Source organism: Penicillium solitum, assembly GCF_028829755.1.
Source record: "Penicillium solitum strain IBT 25940 chromosome Unknown utg000009l_segment0_segment0, whole genome shotgun sequence".
Lineage (NCBI taxonomy): Eukaryota > Fungi > Ascomycota > Eurotiomycetes > Eurotiales > Aspergillaceae > Penicillium > Penicillium solitum.
In genome coordinates this window covers 2,865,013-2,886,522 of record NW_027072128.1, presented here as the reverse complement: position 1 = coordinate 2,886,522, position 21,510 = coordinate 2,865,013, and the positions used below count along the sequence as shown (strand labels likewise).

The window sequence follows — 21,510 nt, the reverse complement described above, 5'->3', positions numbered from 1 at the left end:
TATCTATTCACACTTGTCGTGATATTTCCAGCCTTTGAAACCACTACTCGGTGCCCAACATGGCTGCTAAGGTCCCAAGAAACTTTCGACTCCTGGAGGAGCTCGAGAAGGGCGAGAAGGGTCTGAGTGCAGGTACGATCGACTCCTACGATCTCCGACAATGTCCGATCTTAGATCACTGACGTATGTGTCTTATTTCTAGATGCCTGCTCATACGGACTTGCTGATGGGGAGGATATGATGATGAGCAACTGGAATGGAACCATTCTCGGCCCGCCTCACGTTAGTTTCTGACTCTACTCCACGCCACCACGAAACTGTCGCTAATCTGCCCTCTTTCAGAGCGTTCATGAGAACCGGATATACAGTGTGAACATTCACTGCGGACCTGACTACCCCGATAACCCGCCTACCATTCAATTCGTCTCTCGAGTGAACATTCCATGTGTTGATTCCAGCTCTGGCAAGGTATGAGGAGACTGGGTACGAAAACACAAAGCCATTACTGAGTGATTATACTACAGGTCGATCCGACAAAGCTTCCAACCCTTGCGCAGTGGAAACGAGACAACACCATGGAGACAGTTCTAATTGAGTTGAGAAGGTGAGCACAAAGAATGGCACAAGATCGATGGTTGAGGTTAACACTCTATCCAGGTACATGGCTTTGCCCCAGCATAAGAAGCTGCCGCAGCCCCCGGAGGGCTCGACTTTCTAGTCCAGCATATGTGACCCACTCAGCGCAGGCGGATCTCGGAGTATCAGGGTCGGCTTCATTTAAATTTCCTGGCTTCCTTCTCTTTTTCTATGACCCTAGAGCGTGTACAGTCTCTGCATGAAAGCATCGGCAGGGGTTCTTTTGGGCCTCAACTTTCAATTTCCATCCCTACATTAGGTATCCATCTCTAAAGTTTTTTGTTTCGTGGAACTGGGCATTGCGGCAGGCGCCTGTTTACCAATAACAAAATCAAATTATATTCTTTTATGAGTGATGACGTACTCCGTAGAATGATTCACTCAGCCAATGATTGCATTTATGGGCGTAAATTCTAGCTCTCCATCATGAAGCAACCAGAGGGTCATGAGATTGACACCAAATGTAGGGACAAGTCAAGAGGCCAAGGGGACACACTGATGGGGTTGGGTCAAAGAGTCACAGCTGTAAAAGGTTTCAAAAGCCATCCAGTGAGGCAGTCAGTGAGGACCAGAGCATGTCCCAGATTAAACGCAGCAGGGGAAAGAGAACCAGAAGTGGAAAGGGATAGCACGACGCAAGTAGTCACAGCAATGCTAACCAATAGAGATTATCTAAATTTACAGAGCTTCTTCTCCAAGCGCCCGGACAAGCCGAACAGTTGATGAAAAAGGAGTTCGCGTCGATCGGGTGTAGTGTAAGCCCAATGACACTGTGCAACAAGGCATGCGCAAGCACAGGGGCCAAGTCGCGGGATCCAAAAATAGGAATAATCAAAGTGTTTCCTGGACGGAAACTTTCAGAGATTAAACTGAAAAGAACAGATACTACACTTGATCTAAGCCAATAGGCAAAGAGAGCTGAAGAAGAAAGAAAAGAAGAGGAAGATCTGGGGGCGCGGGTGGGTATATATAAGTAAATATGGTCACGTGACTCATATGCGTCCACTAACCGGATTGGGATTCCTAACGGATAAATATAATGCCATACGCTAATCCATTTACAGTAGGCGGTAAATGGGCGGTGTGCGCCCCTGCAGGTAGAAACAAGATAAGACATATAGTTGTTTGGCTTTGGCTTCATTATTGGTATAACTATTCAACACGGCAGAATGCATAAAGTGCTGGTGCCGAAACATAACGGGGCTCATCGCTTTGCTTGTGAGAGATGATTCCCTACATTTTTAGTCCTTTCAGCTGACAATCTGTCTATGACAGGTTTGGCACTTTATCGAGCACTTCTCCGACAATGCCGTCCTTCAACTGCAGACACTCCGTGGCTGGGTGAAGCTAAACCCCTCGTTCGACAGAATTTTCGAAAATATAAAAAATTACAAAGCCCATCACAAACAGCAAATGCCTTGAAGGCAGGCTACGAGGTATGCGCGTCGAATCTTCCTCCAGGCTGAGCTTATGTGTTGATATTTTGTCGCCGTATGACAGGCTCTAGATCTCCTCTCCTCGTCTCATACCAACCAGCATGATGCAGACCGGATTACGACTCTCATATCCCAAGCCAGATCACAGAAAGATAAATATGCTGCGATGCAAAGGAAAATTCGGCCAGTAGCGCCGCCTGCCAAACCACTTACGCCCAAGAAAGCCCGAAAAGAAAAGTCAATTCGCTTCCAAGAGGAAACAAATCAGCGACATCCGAATGCCACCTCGATCCTAAACAGACCCCGGCCGTTGGGTAACAAGAAGCGCAATGTCCCTGTACTTGTCAATGCACGCGGACTTCCGTTCCTGCGCTATAAAAAGCCGCAGCCGAGAAATGTTAGCAGCGTCATACGAAAAAAACTTGGGCGTCGTTGGAACTGGATCGAACGTCGAGACCGGCTGAAAATAGAACTTCTTTTCGCTAAGGACGAAGAGGAGTGGGATCGCGTCACCGAGGCTAAGGAACCATCCACTTGGTCTGAGCATCCCGCAAATGCCATTGTCGATGTCAATGCGAAAATCGCACACTTCGATATGCATTCGAAAGAGCTTGCAGATAACATGTGGAAGATCGTTCTAGCTGAAAAGGCTTTGGCGGAAGAAGAAGCTAACCAAAAACAGCCAAAGCAATGAAACCAAGTGGTCCGTCTTGCTGCGCAAACGTCGTTGCCATCACAAAGTACATTCCCCTGGCTCTTCGGGCAGACGGATGTACCGTTATAGCTCGGGTCAATGTAGCCGCATTACAGCCACCGTCTATGGCCATGCCATTGTCAATGTCGCTTGGGATCAGAATACAAAGGTCGGTTGCTCAAAGCATCCAAAAGGCTTGGTGCATTATCCATGGCAACCTGGCCAGGTATGTCCATTCTTTCATATCTGATTAATGGGCACCATGGACTGCTAGCATTGTCAAAGTCACTGGACTCCAGCAAGCAGCTCCAACAAAGACAACGGCTCTGTTTCAGGCCCTTTGTTGTCTAGTGATTTGAGCATAATTTTTCCCTGTATCATAACCTAAGTCCATATGGACTTTCAGATCTGTATATTACTCTGCCTACCTTTGATACCAGTTCGCTGATTTCTCGGTATAATCATACCAATTTAACAAGGTTATAATACATAATTTCAAAGCAATGGCAGGTCGTTAACATTTCTATGTATTAGCTCATGCAGCCACTTTGAGCTTCTCAACAGCCGGCAAGGCATCCTCGTCTTCCTCGTCATAATCGCCCTTGACCAAGCCCTTCTCCCACAATTGTCGGCCTGTGAGCTTTTTCTCCTCTTTCGTGGTCTTTTTCTTCTTGTCCTCCGATTCCTTTTCTTCGCGTACCCGAAGTTCCTCGTCCTCCACCTCCTTTTTGAACTTCGCATGCCACTCCAAGAAGGACTGAACAGTGACTGCTGTGCCGTGGAATTTTCGGTTCTCCTCCTCCTCTCTCTCCGCAGCGACTTGGTCCATCTCAGCTTGAATGGCGTCTGCTCGCTCGATCATAAGCTGTTCTGCGCTTTCCTTAAGTGCGCTGACCAGTGTGAATATCATCGGCATTCCTAGGTTCTCCTCGATGGTGGGCTGAAGAGACTCCATCAGTAGGTCCCGGTCTTCCTGGACATCTAGTCGAGGATGCTTCACGGCATTGGGTGGGGAGGAAATGCTGAGATTTGGGCCGACATCGGGGTATTCTTCCGGGTAGGCGACTTCCAGGCATATGACGGGTTGTTCTGATTCATCGCCGTCATATTCGAGGGCATCGAGAGTTATGGATACACGGTACGAGGTTTCGGATATGTCTAGGTGCCAGGTCTCGCAGTGAGCAAGGATAAAAAGAAACTTTGACCCGTCTAAAAGACCTGTCTATTACTTACCGGTAATTTCATCAGGGAAGATTGAATCGAGCACTTCACGCTCCTCAATCTGGTCTTCGCGACCCATAGCTGTTGATCCGCCCGCGGATTGGAGGGGTAACGATTTGAGCGCCGGAGGTGCAGATTCTTCGGGAAACACCTCGTGGGCAGATGAGAGTGGTTCTAGCGGGAAGGATTGAAATATTGTCTAAGCAAGACTTTGAGATATCGCAGTATTAACCAACTCGGAAAAAAAGATCGGAGCGCAAACCAAGTCAACGCAACAAACCAAGCCGGGTCACGTGAATCTATCAATTCGCCCTCATCTTCGCCATCCTCGCCGGCTTCCATTTACTGTGACCTCGAGAACATCCTGATCCGCTCACTAACATTCACAGAATATACTCCCCAATAGGTATAACATCGAGAATACATATATAAGACGTATAAAGAGAAGTTCTAGTCTTACATATAACCATGGCTCCAAGGTTGTCGGCGTGAGGCCTGGTCACGAATGTCCACTGGTCACTATTGTGTAATGGCATCGCTATCACTTTAGACAACACTCTCCTCCTTTATCTCTCGCATTTAGCCACCATGCCTCAAATGGGTTTCCTTCCCTCGCCGGGCGATCATATCACATTTGAGAAGCCCAAGCCCACCGAATGGGTTATCGTTGCCGAGCTCTCCCAGGAAGCCTACCAGAATGACAAGATCAAAGTTCAGAATGGGGCTGGACCCTCGTACGCCGTTGCTACCTTCCACGTCTACGGCGACTTAGATGGGCAAGAGGCCTACATGCGTGTCTACCTACAAGTTCCTCACAAGGGAACTCAATACCTCCCACCTAACGAGCGAGCGAAGCAGGCTGCTGTTGGCTACCACTGCGAGGTCGAAGCTATGAAGGCCTTCTACGAACAAGGTTCGACTATTACGCCTACGCTGCTTGCGATTAGTGAGGATATCCAGGATAAGCAAGGGATTATCCCGGGGGGCTACGTTATCCATTGTGTATTCCAACGAGTCCCTGGACTTCGTCTCGCTGAGGATAATATTATCCCTGAATACCGGCCCACGCCTCATAGATTCTTTCTAGCTTTCAGCAAGCCCGAGCGAAATCATATTCGAATGGTGTTTGATAAGGAGTACCGCGAGCTAAATAAGATGGGATGGGTGCCCACCTTTCCTCGGGCAATGAGCTTAATCTGGGACTCAGATGCCTCGAAATTGTGAGCCTTCTTATCCGTGATTGTGGGCCTACAGCTGATTGAAGTAGGTACTTTGTTGACTTTAGAAACTCCCACGAGGTCTACGACCGGGAAAAGGAAGATGACGGTGGGGAGAGGCATAGACATTTTCTTTGAGAGGCTTGGGGCCTCGCTATTGCCTTTAATACTCGTTGGGATGAAGTAGATCTTTCCAAGTGGAAGCTCTAGCCCTGGAGTTCACTTCCCTGCCGGGGCATGACGATGTAGCTCAAGATGTCTAGATGTAGTTCCAAGATTTCTTTCATACGTATGTACCCGATATAATAATTACTTGAACACCCTGATTTATCTGACCCAAGACGATGGACTTTATATGTAAGACAACCCAGTCTTTTTTAGATAGATCGTCTTTCTAGATGGTGATTTTTAGATGTCTTTTTTTTATGAATATTTTTCTTCCTTGGTGTGATAGCTGGAAGGATAATAATTATTAGCCATAGAAATGCACCAAAATTGGGAATAATAGTTATGTTAACTAGTTATGTATGGGTAACTAGCGAGGAGTACATGTAGTTCTCACTCCACGATGATATACAAAGGCGGTCAAAAGCATAAACCGGGCAGACCAGGGAAACGGTGACAATATTGCGGTCCCACATGCAAACCCGTCAAACAGCCGCTTCAAAATTTTGGAGGTTCACTTTTTTTTAAACTTCTTCCAGATACCCTACAGGTTACAATTGTCAATCATCCTGTTTAATATTCTAGTCGACGACATCACGAATTTTTATTAAATTTCACTGCGTCCTGCCATGGGAAAGCCCAGACCGCAAAAGAAGAAGTCATCCAAGCCCCGCGAAAAGTCCGTACTCGGCCCTGGTGGCTCGATCTCGAAAGGCAACATGGCCCAAAATCCCTCGACGTTACTCGACCAAGCCACAATCCTCCTACAAACTGGTCGAGCCGATGAGGCACTCGTGGTTGCACAGCAGGCTCTGGATTTGACCGCTGAAAACACCACTGCACAGCTCCCCGCCATTAACCTGCTTGGAGAAATCAGTGTCGAGCTAGGCGATATCGACACCGCTAGAAACTGCTTCCTTCAGGCCGTTCAACTCGATCAAGATGGCTCGATACCGGAATCCCAGGGAGGAGGAGCTGAGAAGTTCCTATGGCTTGCACAATTGAGTGAGCAAGGTGGAAAGGACAGTGTCCTGTGGTTCGAGATGGGTGTGGCGTCTCTCAGACAGACTATTCAGTCTCTTGAGGGGAAAACATCACCGGAGCAGATCGCCGATATTACACAGAAGAAGACCAAGATGTCTAACGCACTCTGCGCCGTCGCTGAAACCTACATGACCGATCTTTCGTGAGTTTCTCTATATTCTAGATTCTATGCGGGCCAATACTAACATATTCACTCAGCTGGGAAGAGGATGCAGAAGCTCGGTGCGAAGCACTTATTACGGAAGCCCTCCTTGTCACACCCGAAGCGCCAGAGGTACTACAGACCCTCGCCTCTATCCGGATTTCACAATTACGTACCGAAGATGCGCAAGCCGCGCTCACTCGCAGTATGAGCTTCTGGAAGGATTTGGCTCCAGAAGATCTCAAAATTCCAGATTTTGCGGTACGCATCAGTCTTGCGCGACTCCTGATGGAAGTGAATATGGAGTTCGAGGCTCTGGAAGTCCTCGAGCGCTTGATTCTAGAGGATGATCAAAGTGTAGAGGCCTGGTACCTCGGAGGCTGGTGTCTCTTCCTGCTGGCAGAAAAGCAACAGGCACCTAAGGATGCGACCGCCGATGAGCTTGCCGAGTCCCCACGACATGCATCACTAGATGCTAGTCGTGAATGGCTCAAGCAAAGCTTGAAGCTCTACGATGTTCTTCAGTACGAGGATGACCGGCTCCGCGATCATGCCTTGGAGCTTGTACAGGAAATGAACAAAGAAATTGGAGAGGATGATGAGAGTGAAGCTGAAGGGGAGGAAGAAGGCGAGGATTCGGATGTGGAGATCGAAGTTGACTCCGACGACGAGATGGCGGATTCATAGATACCAAAAGTGACGACCACATGAGATGATGTACATGTTCATTGACTTGTTTGATTTGATACCACTAGAAGTAGTTTCTTTGGTTTTTTTCCTAACTCTCTCTTTCATCGCCGACCCCCTGAACCACAAACCGAAACTTTTTTGATATCGCCACCGCAGTTCATTCATCGGCTCCGGATTAAGTTGCCTCCGGTGAAGCAGATGCCCGAATTTTTGTCAGAGCAGGTTTCAAGCGCGAGTGAAAACGAGTTTGTCTCCGTGGCTGGAATCTCAAACTCCTGCAAAATGGATTTGGTACCAGCCCCAAAAGGAGAGGCTTCAGTAAAGACCACCGTGGTCGAAGTGGAGGCCGTGGATATGGAGGGACAGTACGATATGGAGGACGACGCGCCGGACCTCGCGCTAGAGATTTCGTCGGATTTGGAGTCGGACAGCGATGATTCCGACGGATGGGATAATCTGTCTAACTGCGATGAGGCGATCCAGTTCCTACGCGATGACCAGATCCGCGACGGCCTCGGTATGTAACTATATCCACCCTCACGTCTTACCCCGGACACCCCCGCTCTCGGATATCAGAACGAGCATTGGCTAACGCGCTTGCTTTTCCGTCGCAGTTCCCGGTGCCTGTACTCTAGAAGAGGCGACTGCATATCGACAACGTCTACATGCGATTGGTAAGGCGGCATTCGTGGAAGAGACCATCCTCCGCGAAACCGTCACGGCCAAAAAGCTATGCACGGCATTTGGAATCGCGCCCCCGGCATTCCTCGATGGTGCGCCAGATGAGTCTTACCATTCTCTTCTGGCGATCGCGATCTCGCGCGAGTTCTCCCGGAGGCCCAAGCTTCCTCAGTACAACTCCATCGACGATGCTGTTCGGCTCCTTCGCGAGTCTCGGAACATCATCGTTCTGACGGGCGCAGGTGTATGTTCATATTGAAGTTTATCCAGAAGATCCCTGATCCATAAGTTCTAACTGGTATTTTATCAGATCTCGACAAGTCTGGGCATTCCCGATTTCCGTTCTAAAGATACCGGACTCTATTCAAAACTCGCGCACCTAGGTCTGAGCGATCCACAAGAAGTCTTCGATATCCATATCTTCAGAGAGGACCCGAACATTTTCTTTTCTATTGCCAAGGATATCCTCCCAACGGAAAAGAAATGGTCGCCCACCCATGCGTTCATTCGGCTTCTGCAAGACAAGGGCAAGCTGTTGACCAACTACACGCAAAATATCGATAACATCGAAGCAAATGCCGGGGTACGCCCGGAAAAGATTGTACAATGCCATGGATCCTTTGCGACGGCCACCTGCGTGAAGTGTGGATTCAACGTTCCTGGCGACGCGATCTTCGATGAAATCAGGGCGGGAAACATCCCCTACTGCACCGTCTGCAAGGAGAGAATCGCAGAAGAAGAACTAAAGCCGCAAGGTCTTAAGCGCAAACGAAGTTCCAATGGTCAACAGAAAGACCGCAAGGTCTCCGACGACAGTTCGGATGAGGACGACTATGAAATCCCGACTCCTGGAGTGATGAAGGTCAGTGACCATTCGGTCCCTTGCTTGCTTTCTTCCATACTTACAAATAGTACAGCCTGATATCACATTCTTTGGCGAGGATCTACCCGATGAGTTTGGTGAACGTCTACTTCACCAAGATCGGGAACTCGCAGACCTGGTCATTGTGATCGGAACCTCGTTGAAGGTAGCCCCCGTGGCTGAAGTACCGGGAATCCTACCTCGCAACGTCCCGCAGATCTACATCTCGCGCACTGTAAGTCATGTTCAAACCATTGGCATTGTACCATACTGACCACGACATATAGCCGGTGTCACACACCGAGTTCGATATTGATCTCTTGGGTGACTGTGATGTGGTGGTATCAGAACTTTCTCGTCGGGCCGGTTGGGATCTACAACATCATATGATACCAGCTGACGAGAAGGTGGATATTACCTCGGTGGATGGATATGAATCACGACATGTTTTCAAGGTAGTCGATGCATAGGGGCGGAGTTTAGTTTTTGGCATGTCTTGCTTCTGTCTTAAGGGAGGGCGTATATTCGGGTTTCTGTTCATAGCTGGATGTGGTGATATATCTTAGGCAGTCTTGGTCTCTTTTGTTTTTGTTTTTGTTTTTTTGATGCGATTATATCACACCTGGGTAGATCTGGGTTTCATCTGTAGTTCAATCAATCGTCTCAGTATCTTCTCTTGATACACAATCTTTGTAATTAAATCATTTCTAATCACAATCTAATAGTGCAATATTTAACTTTCATTGAATATAGTATTTTGGAAACTAAAATTGATTGTTTGTTGGAGATATATAAATTCATACTTGACTAAACACACTCTGTCTCCGTGGAGTATATTTCTGAAGACCCGAGAAAAAAAAAATCTCAACCCGCAACACCCCGCCTTCAAAGCAGCAACGAATTACATGAACTCCCACTAAAGATAAATCCTTAAGAAAAAAACTAGACAGATATACGTCTTGCTAGCCATGGATTATCTGGTTCGGTTCGCCCAACTCCATGAGACCTTCCGACGGCCAGAACTTCAAGCCTGTGCCACACTCGCAGGCGTTGACATCGAAATTATCGCCTACAATGAATATGTATGATATGCCTTTCCTATGAATATTCGAAGCGTCCAAATCATTTCATGACCCTTGATCTATAACAATGGCACCCTTCCTCTCTTCCTTGCATGATTATCCGCAATTTGCAGAAACTTGACTGACATACCCCAGTCACCATACTGTGTCGTAAGACTACCAAACGAAGCTGCGGCACGGGCAGTTGCCAAGCGCAGTATCCTGGTTAAGGATATCTTCGAGTTATGGGGCGAAGGCACCAATTATGAAGAGCTACATGCAGATGTCCGTCGACGAACCCAGGATCGTTGGAACGACTACATTGCTGTCCCGTTCAAATTCACGATTGATTACTTCGCAGGAACGCGCAGCGCAGTTCAGAAGGGAGAAATCATTCGATCCTTCTCATATATGGGTTTCAAAGGCCAAATCCGGCTAACAAACCCCGATGAGGAGTTTTTCGTGATGGAAGAGTACGTCGACGATGTTGAAGTCTCAGTACTGGGCACGAAGCGGACAGGAGATCCACGAAAGATTTATCTCAGTCGCAAAATTGCGGATAGCTGTCGCGAGGCCGTGCTCAAATACGACCTCAAGAAGCGTCGTTATATTAGCACGACTTCCATGGATGCGGAGTTGAGTCTGATTACGGCTAACATGGCTCTTGCAGCACCGGGGAAATTGTTCTTTGACCCGTTTGTCGGAACTGGAAGTTTCATAGTTGCTGCTTCGCATTTCGGCGCTCTGACTCTGGGTGCAGACATTGATGGCCGTAGCTTCCGTGGCAAAGAGAGCGGAAAATTGGGCATATACGAGAATTTTGACCAATATGGGATCAAGAGCAAATTCTTGGATACGTTCACTTCCGATCTTACCAACACGCCACTGCGGAGAACCGCCGTTCTTGATGGCATTGTCTGCGATCCGCCATACGGTGTGCGTGAGGGACTTCGGGTTCTGGGAAATCGCAGGGGAAAACCTGCGGTTAATGTGATCATTGATGGCGTCCCTGCTTATCTGTAAGTTATTTTTTTTTGCTTCCATTGGTCTCGCGACTTATAATACTGACTCTTGGACCTATAGCCGACCTGGTTTCGTTCCTCCCAAAAAGCCTTATGGCTTTGAGGCTCTGCAAAACGACGTTCTCAACTTTGCAGTACGCTCCTTGGTTCCCAATGGCCGTTTGTCTATGTGGATGCCCACAACAAATGACGAGAAAACCGAGTTCCCTGTTCCTATGCATGAGAATCTCGAGATTATCAGTATCTCTGTTCAGAGTTTCAACACTTGTAAGTGACGCCTTATGATATCGAAGCATGACATTGAAATGGATTGGCTAATTTTGTGTCATATAGGGGCTCGCCGACTTATAACCTACCGCCGTCTACCTGAGGGAAAATTGTCGGATATCTCGCTGGCCCGGAAAAAGATGGACGACCAGGGTACTAGTGCGGATGCTCTCAATGCATTCCGACGAGTGGTACGTATTATCCGTGAGTTGATGGCTCAGTACTTGGCTAATTTGTTGGACCAGCATATGCTCCCAGGCCACGGCACCAGGGTCGAGAAGGACCAAAAAACGGCCGAATAAGGACTCCGATATCAGAAATTCGATAGGAAGCTATCTAGCCTACCCACCTCAGAGGCTTGCAAAATTGGGTAATAGAAATATCTATATGCAGTGAATGACCCGAAGATGGGACCAATGATCAGATGCAAGAACAGAGAAAATACCAGATACAGCGTACTTCACAGCTTCCCTCGCTGGCTTCCTTCTGAAACCAAGTCTGCAGCCAAGTCCACACCCTCGTCCCTCAAAATTCGTTTGACTTCCTCGGCCAGCTCAATTCTCAACTCACGAACCAAGACCTCAGCCTCATCATCGTCAAGCTCCTCTCTCTGTCCACGACCGAACATAGCAAAGCTTGTTCTCTGATTGGCCCCCTGAGCAGGGCGTGGGATGATGTGGAAATGGACGTGGGGTACTACCTGTGCTGCTCTCTCGCCTGTTACTCAGTTAGATGATTGTTGTTTTTTTCTTCTTCCATAGACATGCGATCACACAATGCCGCTTTGGTTGAGTGACAAATAAAACAAGATATCGGTCAGGGGTGTTCAACCTCCTTGAATACCAATATTGATACATCAAATACATAACAGCATACAACGTAGAAATACTCCGTATTCAAATGCGATAAAGATCAAGGGTTTCCGAAAATGGAGAAAAGCAAGGGCAAGGCATACCATTGTTCTGCACAACATTCCAATGTCTATCGGGATCATCGCCAAACACAGTCTTCGTTACAACCCTGGAGAGAATGGGTAGCCATTTCCCCATCTACGCATCAAATCAAGGGAAAGGATCAGCAAAAGAAGCATTTTTTTAAAAAAAGATATAGATGAAGTGAGGGGAGATAACTACATACCTCCTGTCCGGCTTGAACACCCATGTCACCTAGCAACTTGTAATGATTTCTTGGCGCTACGAGCACATGGCCACGGGTAAGCGGCATTATGTCCAAGAAGGCGAGAACATGCTCAGTGGAGAGGATGATGTGGGATAATGGACCTGAATCTGGGGCAGTATAGACTGGATTGGACTCAGGGTCATTGAACGGGATGAGGGGATATGATGAGGCGATATTGCAGAACGGGCATGGTGGGGGTGCAGTGGAATCCATGACGGGATAAAATAGTGTATTTATTCAGTCCGAATGTGGAGCCGCGAACCTGTGTTAGTATCAACGTCAAAGATGGATGGAAATATGTAGTAAAGAAGACGGAGGTCGATCCCAAAGTGATTCAGCGGCTCACAGAGCCCCGGGACGCAACCCTGGAAAGACCTCGGGACCAACCTCGGCTAAGCATGCCTAGGTGAGCTTAATTAGACGCATCTACAAACAACACCAGATATACCCAAAAAAGAACAGAAAAAGAACAGAAAAAAAATTAAAAAAGAAATGGTTTCAATAAGCACGCCATACACACGGATCCAGTGTTAGAAATCCAACTATTTTGAACAAAACAAAAGCAGTCCAACTTGTCACTGATTACCACCTCGACCGTCCATCCGATATCAATCTTGCGTGCCAGGAAGACTCAGCTTCAGTAACCAATCGAATCTTCCAGCCGATGAATTGAGAAACACCCGAGAAACAAAAAACAAAACCGTAGCCACCTTGGCCCCACAAAAGATTTCCAATCCGCAATGCCACGCAAACGTGCAAGCTTCGGAACTTGCATGATAAACAAAAAAAAAGTGATCCAAAGGGGGATAGCACTGTATCGTCCAACCTAAGACGGAGGGGACTTAAGGTGAAGCAAGGTAAAATTGCGATTTGAAGGAAGAGAAAAATAGATCCCGACGCCTGCGACACGGCGAGAATGTAAGAGATATGAAGGCAGGCGGGAGACAGATGCTCATGCACGGAAAACAAGCATGCCGAGGTTGAAGATGTAGGGGGGTAAAAGAAGAAAACAATAGCACACAGGGCCGAGCGCCGAACACCCCATCACAGAAGACAAATGCGGAAAGCGCAGAAATTCAATCAAGTCGTCGTAAGAATATGCAAAAGGTAGTGTAGTGAATACCAGCACAATGAAATGCCAACATATGTAGGAATTCGATTTCCCTGCTCAAGTCGTCGCAAGGGCCTTAGGGAGTCATGAAAGGCATCGACGTTGGCGAGACAGGAGTAGCATGACATCGTAAATGGTACAATTACTGTTCATCCTTGGCGTAACTGGCCTGCTCGGAGCTGTCGACGTACAGGTGGTGATACTTCTTGGCCCATTGGCGAGTCAAGATAGAAGCTAGCAGACTGGTTAGCATGTCATCTCGGGAGACAAAGGAATTATCAATGTAGCTTACCCTTTAGGAACTTTTTGCTGGCGTATTTCTTGAAGAAGGCTTCGTGAGAGACAGGACGGTGAAGATAATCAACCATCAATTGGAAGACGGGATCGATCTCCTCTTCGGTGTATCCAGAGTAGTGAGCGAGAGTGGCATCCTATGATAAGTTAGTTGAGATGTGCGAAACAGGCGAAATGCAACAGAACATACCCAAGGTCCACGCTCGAGGATGAGACGTGCGAGGTACATGGCTGCGGCAGAGATGTGACTCTGGGGGAAGCCCATGAAACGGTGATCGAGAAGACTGATCTCCATCAAGTATTTGCCCAGAGTGCGGGTTTGGATATCATAGTTATCGGCCTTGGAGATGCGTCGCAGGAAGTTCATGGGGTTGGGGAAGCTCATGTTGTATTCGAGGGTTGCGAGGACATGACGCTCGGCATCGAGAATCTCCTTATCCGAGAAGGTCTCGTCGGCGACATGGCTGAAGTTGGCGACGTGAGGGGAGAGCACCTCCTCATACTTAGAGGCAATGAACATGGCGGTAACACCAACGAGCTGAAGACGATCAAGGGCGACAACCTCAGCGGACAAGAAGCGATCGATGATGTTCACAGCGAGGAACAGGGTCTCGGGGAGGAGACGGAAACGGGTGTGCACTTCGATAAGCCAGTCGACAAGGATCCCACGCATCTTCCATTCAAGGTCGGGCTGATGGTCGATGTAATCAGGGTTGGGGAGGGTGATGATCTCAAGGTCCTTGAGATACTCGAAGATTTCAACCACGTATTCGGCGGCCATTAATGGGTCATCCAAGTCCTCAGTGTCCAGATCCTGCACAGCGTCATTCAGAGCATCCTTCACGCTAATCTCCGCCTCTTTCACACCTGGTTCTTCCACGATCTTCTCGATAGTTCGGGTCTTTCGCTCAAGCTCGGTCTTCTTGCGGGGAGGCTCCTCGGCTTGGACGGCTGGATCCTTAAGCGATGGACGCTTGTGGGCGTTGGCAGCAGGTTTCTTGTTCGAGTCGCGGGGTTGAAGGGCAGGTCGTGTGGCTGTTCGTGAGGAGTTGGTACGGCTGAGCTTTTGGACACCTCCGGTTTGGACGGTTGCCTTTGAGGTCAAACCAGCCTTGGCGGCGACCGGTTTCTTCCCACCTTTCGTCTCAGCACCATCCGTCTTGTTGACATTGCTGACATCACCGAGGGCAGCACGGGGACGCTGGGATCCATTAGACGCGGTCGTCGACGTGGTTCGCTTGGTCTGCAGGATTTTCTTAGCTCCAGCGGCAGAGACATCAGTGCTGAGAGCGGCTGCCTTAGCCCGTGTCAGACGCGCCGACGGGCCGTTCTCATCGTTCTCATTCATCGTGCCTCTGGTACGAAGGCTGCGGGCCTGCAATGGAGTCAGTGATCAATGTAATGAGGTCATAGGATACACCCGGATCTCGATGCAATGGGTTAGATATCCCGCAACAAGGATCTCAAACGCGTGTTTTTGGCAAGGTTAAAGATTGCTTACCTGCGGCATCGTGAAGAAAATAAAAGGAAAGCGACGCGTAGGAAGGGAAAAAAAAAGGGGACAGGAATATAATGATCCTTGTCCTGCTCGGGAAATCATGTCAGCATTCCATTTGATATTACCTCGGTGGGGACCTCATACCAGAGGGTGAAGGACGAGGTGCACGTACCACGCGTGAAAATGCGGTTGTTCTGAAGAAACTACAATGCCAGTAGGCAGAGGTAGCTTTCAGACAGGTGGGGATGATATGAGTCGATAATTACGGCCCAAAGATGACTATGTTGATGTGTATCAAGACCGCGCAGAACCCTGGTTCTGAAGATCAAATGGCGCGCGAATCGGGGGGAAAAAGATGTCAAATGATACAGAAATGATCCGGGGACACTGTACGACAGGAATCCGCACGCGATAATGTGTTAGTTGGGGAGTGGGGGGAAAGATGGAAGGGTAGCTTTAACTGGAATGATGAGGGAAAAGGAAGAGAGCTTGAGGGCAAAAGGCGATGTTTGGCCCTAGTACTGTGCTTAGCGTGGAAAACAAGTAGCCCCACTCAGCCAGTCGCGTGGATCACCAAATTGACCTTCGAGCTCTTTTTTTGGTTAAATTTCTAGAATGAAGAATTGAACTGAACAATGAAGAACGGAATAGAAACAAGAAAAAGATGTGTTCAGATAGGTTGAGAAAAGTAGATCCAGCAATGAAGGGAGATACGCGTGAGTATGGCAATGGGTAAATAAAGTGGTTGCTAGGACAACGACTGCGTTTCGGTTTCGTATAGTATCGAATCTCATGTAACAAAGAAGTCACGTGCACATCTGACATAAGGCGGTCAAATTTGGATCCATGGACAGCACTCCCGTGACCAGCGTCAGCCACATTATCTGAACTGTGGCAGTGAATGAGGCGGTGCATGAAAATAGTCACGTGTCCAGTGAACTTTTTGTTCCTGTGGAGAGTCAGGTGCATATCTACAAAGCAGAGGAGAGGAGCTGTTGAGTCTTTGTTGGTCTGCTCCATTGACACTTGGCTTCCATCAATTGCAATTCTATTCAATTGATTCATTCAAAACCCGTCTTTCCCCTCCATCTCCCCCCCCCATTATTTGGCAGCAATGCTCCAACCCCGAATTGCCCTACGGGGCATTCGGCTGCCCTTTAGGTGTCTACCCTCTTTGCCTTCGCCAGTTCGTGGCTATTCGACAATCGTGAATGAAATTGAGAAGAACAAGCCCAAGTCTATCGAAACACCAGTCAACACGTTTATTGACCCCAACGTCTCGTTCGCTCCTCCCCCCGGCCGCGATTCTGCTGGCATTCAGCTGCGCACCTACACTCCGCGCACCCCCGGTGTGAGACATTTGCGGCGTCCCGTGAATGATCATCTGTGGAAAGGGCGTCCAGTGCACAAATTAACGTTCCCTAAACGTGGTCATGCCAAGGGTGGTCGAAACAACTCTGGCCGAGTCACTGTCCGTCATCATGGAGGTGGTGCCAAGCGTCGAATTCGGACAATTGATTTTCTGCGTATGGCTCCGGGCCCGCACACAGTGGAGCGTATCGAGTACGATCCCGGACGCACTGCACACATCGCCCTGACTGCTAGTAAGGAGACCGGCAAGTTGAGCTACATTCTCGCAGCGGATGGGATGCGCGCCGGCGACGTGGTCCAGAGTTATATGTCCGGAATTCCCGAAGATTTGTGGAAGAGCATGGGCAGCACTGTCGATCCCGGTGTTCTCGCGGCCAGAACCGCCTGGAGAGGAAACTGTCTGCCATTGCACATGGTTCCGGTGGGAACATTGATCTTCAACTTGGGATTGCGACCCGGGAAGGGTGGTCAATTGTGTCGGAGTGCTGGAACATATGCTACAGTTGTGGCCAAGGGTAGTGACTCGCGCCAGCAAACAATTCAAGATGAACAGCCCGAGGCCGAAAAGAAGCCCTTGTCGCAGCGTGAGCAGCAGAAGCAGGAGCGTCTGGCCCAGCACATCACTGTCCGTCTCTCAAGTGGTGAGACTCGGCTCATCCACAAGGACTGCTGCGCTACCGTTGGTATTACCAGCAACCCGAACTACCAATACACCCAGCTCGGAAAGGCTGGTCGCTCACGCTGGCTCAACATTCGTCCGACGGTGCGCGGTCTGGCCATGAACGCCATGGACCATCCTCACGGTGGTGGACGAGGAAAGTCTAAGGGTAACGTCGACCCGAAGAGTCCTTGGGGTATTCCGGTATGTATATCCTTTTGTTTTACACCCCTCCGAACTTCCATGTGACTGACTCTTGTTTCTTTTACCTCTAGACCAAATCTGGCTACAAGACCCGCCCGAAGTGGAAGATCAACAAGGCTGTTGTTCATGCCAGACCTCGCAACCAAGGAAAGCGCCGTCGTGGATACAACTAGAGATGATGCTGCTTTGCCGAACTGCACTCTGCTTTGTCTCTGAACCATTTGTACCTCCTCACCCTATACCTCATCCCTACCGCGCAGAGGATGACTGTACGATATCTTTTCCTGTTTCTTGACACATTAAATGTCTCATCATTTCTTCTACACGTGCTATTTGGGGATTCTTGTTTTGCACATCTGCCATCTGACTGAAACTCGGGCAATGGGCACTGTACAGTACGATGGCTCGATGCCATATACATTCAAAGCGAAAGAAAATAGATTTATAAACCATTTTATCTCTCTGTACATAGCGCCGACACATAACTATGTAGATAAAAGATAAATTGTTGTGTATAAGGTAGAACGTACTTCATCTTCACTCTGATTAGCCGTAGATCCCCGGCTGGGCAGATACATGCCAAGCCTCTAGGCAATCTCGCTGGTGCGTGGCCCTCTCTGCTGATCCGCACCTGTCAACGCCCTTATTGGGAATTAGCATGGAATTTCAAGACTCCCCCGTGGTTTCAATTAGAATCCGATCGAAACGAACAATAGGGGTTCTGTGATTTAGCTCATTAAGACAGGCCTAGGGCCGGAGGAATGCTCAGCCTCTCCTGATACGAACTTCGAACTTCCGTCATTCATAGAACTTCCTTTTCACATCCCCACTTCGGCACATCTGGCCAACAGTTGGATGCTCCTGGCTCGTTGACGCTCCAGGGTCTATCCTATTCGCGCCATTTCTGCTTTAAAAAAAACGCGCCCGGACAAACCAGAGTTGGCCATCAAGTCAATCCACTGGAGTTACTCAGCTACTAAACCACATCCCGAGGTCGTAAGTTTGCGATCAAGCCCGCCATGGCGGCACTTCCGGCGTCCAATTTTGGACCCGAATCGTCGCAATACTCCACAGAATTTGGCCAATCTCAAATGGAATTCATGTCTGGTGAAAGTGGCGCCGCTGCCGAAAGCACTAGCACCGGAGAAGGCAGCTTCGTTCCCCGCCCCAAGCGCATCGCATGTGTTGTCTGTCGGAGGAGGAAACTGAGGTGTGATGGGGGACGACCGAGCTGCGGGACTTGCTCACGTCTGGGACATGAATGTTCCTACGATGAAGTACGCAAGAAGAGTGGTCCTAAACGGGGATATGTCAAGCAGCTTGAAGCAAGATTAGGTACGAACTCATCGAAAACAATGGCCGCAAGTACTGTATTGACAGTGAGCTATGTCGCTAACAACCATGTCTGTATCAGCTCAAGTAGAGACTCTTCTCAAAGGTCAGGATCCGGAACCCACCCGACGAACCTCCCCACCTCAACCATTGGAGAATGCATTCACAGCACCTATCGCCGATGAATCTATACTGGATTTGCCTGACCTCGCGGACTTGGGAGGGCTAGGAGGCATTGGGGGAAACATGGATACCTCGTACTCGACTTCGACTGCTCCCAGCGCAGGCCAGTCAAATCAAATGTTATTCCCTCCGCCGCCAACTACCCAGGGTGGCGGTAACTCTCAATGGGACTTGATCAGTTTAGGACTGGAGGAGCCCCTTCCTGCACAGGATGTGATTGATGAACTGTACGTGTTCTATGCGGCTTTTTATATGAACTGGTGTCTAATACAATGGTACTGTCTAGGGATGCTTTATTTTTTGAGAAGATCTATCCAATGATGCCCATCATCCACCGCCCCCGTTACTATGCAGCCCTGAATCTCGCCCCTAATATGCGCCCACCGATCTGTCTACGATACATTATGTGGTGCAATGCCGCATCTGTCAGTGACAAATACTTCTTTCTGCATAATCATTTCTACCAGCGGGCACGCAAGTATGCCGAGATGGACGAAATGAAAGGATTTGGAGAGAACATCGTCAGTTTAGCACATTGCCAAACATGGATCTTTATCGGCACATATGAATTCCGAATGATCTACTTCCCACGAGCCTGGCTGAGCGTTGGAAAAGCTGCAAGACTAGCACTGATGCTGGGATTGAATCGGCTTGATGGTGTTGGCCTCGATGTCAAGCAATCCATTTTACCACCGAAAGATTGGACAGAGCGTGAAGAACGCAGGAGAGTCTTCTGGGGCGCATTTGCCACAGATAGATATTCGAGTGTTGGAACCGGTTGGCCCATTCTTATTGATGAGAACGATGTCAGTATCTCCTTCGTGAACCCCGGCGTAGAGAGTGGTAGGCTGACAACAAGCAGATCATGACCAACCTCCCGGCATCCGAGGAAGCTTTTACCAAGAGCAAGCCACAACGAACACTCCATCTAAACGATATCGCCACCGGAGCTGTCTCTACACTAGCACCTTTTGCATGTGTGATGGTTTTAGCAAGTCTTTTCGGTCGTAACCTCGTACACATTCATCGACCTCAGCCCAATGACAACGACCATGACCTCAATGGAGAGTTTTGGAAGCGCCACAGAAGCCATGATAATATTCTTCTGCACATTTCGCTCTCGTTGCCTGATCATCTTCGACTTCCAAGTGGTATGTCGGACGTCAACGTCATTTTCGCCAACATGAGCATCCATACTTCAACCATATGTCTTCACCAAGCGGCAATCTTCAAGGCCGAAAAGAACAAGATGCCGAATCAGATTACGACCGAGAGCAAACGCAGATGCCTTGTCGCCGCCAACCAGATTTCAAGTACCATGAAGATGATCAGCCACGTTGATTTGACGAGCGTGAGTTTCTATTGAGCTTCCTTGCCCAAATCATTTGCACTAACACCTTGCAGCTCAATCCTTTCATGTCATTTTGTCTCTATATTGCTGCTCGCGTCTTTGTGCAGTATCTTAAATCGCGACCAGAGGATTCCAGTGTTCATTCCTCGTTGCAATTTCTGGTCTCCGCTCTGAACGCTATGAAGAACAAAAACCCTCTAACAGAGTCGTTCCTTGTTCAATTGGATGTTGATCTTGATGGAACTGGCATTCGCGCTTTGGACGATAAACAGAAAACCAACCTGTCTGCTGCACATTCGATGGTAGTAGGTTCCCCTGGCTTGTTGTCTCCGATGGCTAATCGACGCTAATCTCATTTTCTCTAGCAAACATACTGCCATGATAATACCGACTGTACCCCTATATACAACATCCGCCAAACACAAGGGATCGCGAAGGAGGTGTCTCCACAATACAGTACAAATCGCAGTGGCAATCAACAACCTATGCCTGCCGGTTTGACGACGTCCCTCCCTAGCCGGAACCGGGACTCAACGACACAGTCCACCGCAGGACCAGTCTTCAATGGCGACGATACGCGTCGTTATTTCGGAACTTCCACTCAGGCGACAGGTTCACAAATGGACCAAGCCGGACAACCAGGGGCCATTATCGATATGGACATGGATTTTCCAACTGATTTCGGCAACCTCAGCGACAGGAACAACCCACCATCAGACCATCCCACTCCCTCAACTTTGAATTCATCCTCCAACACCTCCTATTCAATCAATGGTGCTGACAACCCCTCACCGGGGAGCAATAATCAAACGACGAATTCGGGGTATCCGAGTCAGGCGTCCGCCGCGTCCTTTGATAAGGCCAATCGAAACATCATGCCACAAGGAAACACAAACCCACAGGTCACTGATTTGGGTTCTATGGCTGGTCGGTTTTATCCAAACAGTTCTGAAAGCCCATCAGTTGGCACAGGAGCGTCGGGGATCTTTTCCATGCCTTCTGCATGGGACCTTCCAACCCCAAATCCAGAAACAGGCAATGGGGGCTTTGGCAGTCTAAACATGGAGACTTTCAGTGAATCTCAATGGGCTCAAATGTTGAATACCCAAATCCAGAGTGAACATGGGACCAACCCCGACTGGGAGAACTGGCGGCCATCATGAGCGCAACATGTGGTGGAATATACTTCCC

At 48.7% G+C, this 21,510-nt stretch overlaps 11 protein-coding genes across 11 annotated transcripts; 8 read left to right on the top strand and 3 right to left on the bottom strand.

The window, feature by feature from the left end:
• Positions 1-59: 59 nt before the first annotated feature.
• Positions 60-718, top strand: N7455_012171 (E2 ubiquitin-conjugating protein MMS2; the record flags this gene model as incomplete). Its single annotated transcript, XM_040957359.1, has 5 exons — positions 60-132; positions 203-282; positions 343-468; positions 525-604; positions 658-718. 5 exons carry the CDS (start codon positions 60-62, stop codon positions 716-718), a joined length of 420 nt encoding a protein of 139 aa, XP_040812220.1.
• A 1,087-nt stretch (positions 719-1,805) lies between these two features.
• On the top strand, positions 1,806-2,766 carry N7455_012170 (LYR motif-containing protein; the record flags this gene model as incomplete). The annotated part of the gene is made up of 3 exons (XM_040957307.2): positions 1,806-1,854; positions 1,912-2,072; positions 2,137-2,766. 3 exons carry the CDS (start codon positions 1,806-1,808, stop codon positions 2,764-2,766), a joined length of 840 nt encoding a protein of 279 aa, XP_040812329.2.
• Positions 2,767-3,301: 535 nt separating this feature from the next.
• N7455_012169 (RWD domain-containing protein) lies at positions 3,302-4,066 on the bottom strand (the record flags this gene model as incomplete). The annotated part of the gene is made up of 2 exons (XM_040957259.2): positions 3,302-3,924; positions 4,000-4,066. 2 exons carry the CDS (start codon positions 4,064-4,066, stop codon positions 3,302-3,304), a joined length of 690 nt encoding a protein of 229 aa, XP_040812223.1.
• Positions 4,067-4,575: 509 nt separating this feature from the next.
• On the top strand, positions 4,576-5,211 carry N7455_012168 (uncharacterized protein; the record flags this gene model as incomplete). Its single annotated transcript, XM_040957244.2, has 1 exon — positions 4,576-5,211. One exon carries the CDS (start codon positions 4,576-4,578, stop codon positions 5,209-5,211), a length of 636 nt encoding a protein of 211 aa, XP_040812292.2.
• Positions 5,212-5,998: 787 nt separating this feature from the next.
• Positions 5,999-7,242, top strand: N7455_012167 (ACL4 family protein; the record flags this gene model as incomplete). The annotated part of the gene is made up of 2 exons (XM_040957338.2): positions 5,999-6,555; positions 6,612-7,242. 2 exons carry the CDS (start codon positions 5,999-6,001, stop codon positions 7,240-7,242), a joined length of 1,188 nt encoding a protein of 395 aa, XP_040812310.2.
• A 285-nt stretch (positions 7,243-7,527) lies between these two features.
• Positions 7,528-9,258, top strand: N7455_012166 (putative histone deacetylase SIR2; the record flags this gene model as incomplete). The annotated part of the gene is made up of 5 exons (XM_040957230.2): positions 7,528-7,762; positions 7,860-8,170; positions 8,237-8,788; positions 8,844-9,023; positions 9,076-9,258. The coding sequence occupies 5 exons, from the start codon at positions 7,528-7,530 to the stop codon at positions 9,256-9,258; spliced, it is 1,461 nt and encodes a 486-aa protein (XP_040812226.1).
• A 498-nt stretch (positions 9,259-9,756) lies between these two features.
• Positions 9,757-11,440, top strand: N7455_012165 (tRNA (guanine-N2-)-methyltransferase; the record flags this gene model as incomplete). Its single annotated transcript, XM_040957326.2, has 5 exons — positions 9,757-9,870; positions 10,006-10,868; positions 10,933-11,138; positions 11,205-11,329; positions 11,384-11,440. The coding sequence occupies 5 exons, from the start codon at positions 9,757-9,759 to the stop codon at positions 11,438-11,440; spliced, it is 1,365 nt and encodes a 454-aa protein (XP_040812206.2).
• A 158-nt stretch (positions 11,441-11,598) lies between these two features.
• On the bottom strand, positions 11,599-12,530 carry N7455_012164 (HIT family protein; the record flags this gene model as incomplete). The annotated part of the gene is made up of 3 exons (XM_040957255.2): positions 11,599-11,855; positions 12,094-12,187; positions 12,276-12,530. 3 exons carry the CDS (start codon positions 12,528-12,530, stop codon positions 11,599-11,601), a joined length of 606 nt encoding a protein of 201 aa, XP_040812215.2.
• Positions 12,531-12,811: 281 nt separating this feature from the next.
• Positions 12,812-15,892, bottom strand: N7455_012163 (B-type cyclin nimE). Its single transcript, XM_065606825.1, has 5 exons — positions 15,393-15,892; positions 15,224-15,306; positions 13,913-15,097; positions 13,721-13,859; positions 12,812-13,662 (listed from the first exon to the last, which is right to left on the bottom strand). Exons 2-5 carry the CDS (start codon positions 15,230-15,232, stop codon positions 13,571-13,573), a joined length of 1,425 nt encoding a protein of 474 aa, XP_065459991.1. The 5' UTR covers positions 15,233-15,306; positions 15,393-15,892; the 3' UTR covers positions 12,812-13,570.
• A 365-nt stretch (positions 15,893-16,257) lies between these two features.
• Positions 16,258-17,886, top strand: N7455_012162 (mitochondrial 54S ribosomal protein uL2m). The gene is made up of 2 exons (XM_040957309.2): positions 16,258-17,453; positions 17,525-17,886. The coding sequence occupies exons 1-2, from the start codon at positions 16,335-16,337 to the stop codon at positions 17,624-17,626; spliced, it is 1,221 nt and encodes a 406-aa protein (XP_040812312.1). The 5' UTR covers positions 16,258-16,334; the 3' UTR covers positions 17,627-17,886.
• A 586-nt stretch (positions 17,887-18,472) lies between these two features.
• On the top strand, positions 18,473-21,482 carry N7455_012161 (putative C6 transcription factor Prf; the record flags this gene model as incomplete). Its single annotated transcript, XM_040957229.2, has 6 exons — positions 18,473-18,788; positions 18,868-19,195; positions 19,255-19,774; positions 19,831-20,319; positions 20,373-20,624; positions 20,685-21,482. 6 exons carry the CDS (start codon positions 18,473-18,475, stop codon positions 21,480-21,482), a joined length of 2,703 nt encoding a protein of 900 aa, XP_040812250.2.
• Between the last annotated feature and the right edge of the window lie 28 nt (positions 21,483-21,510).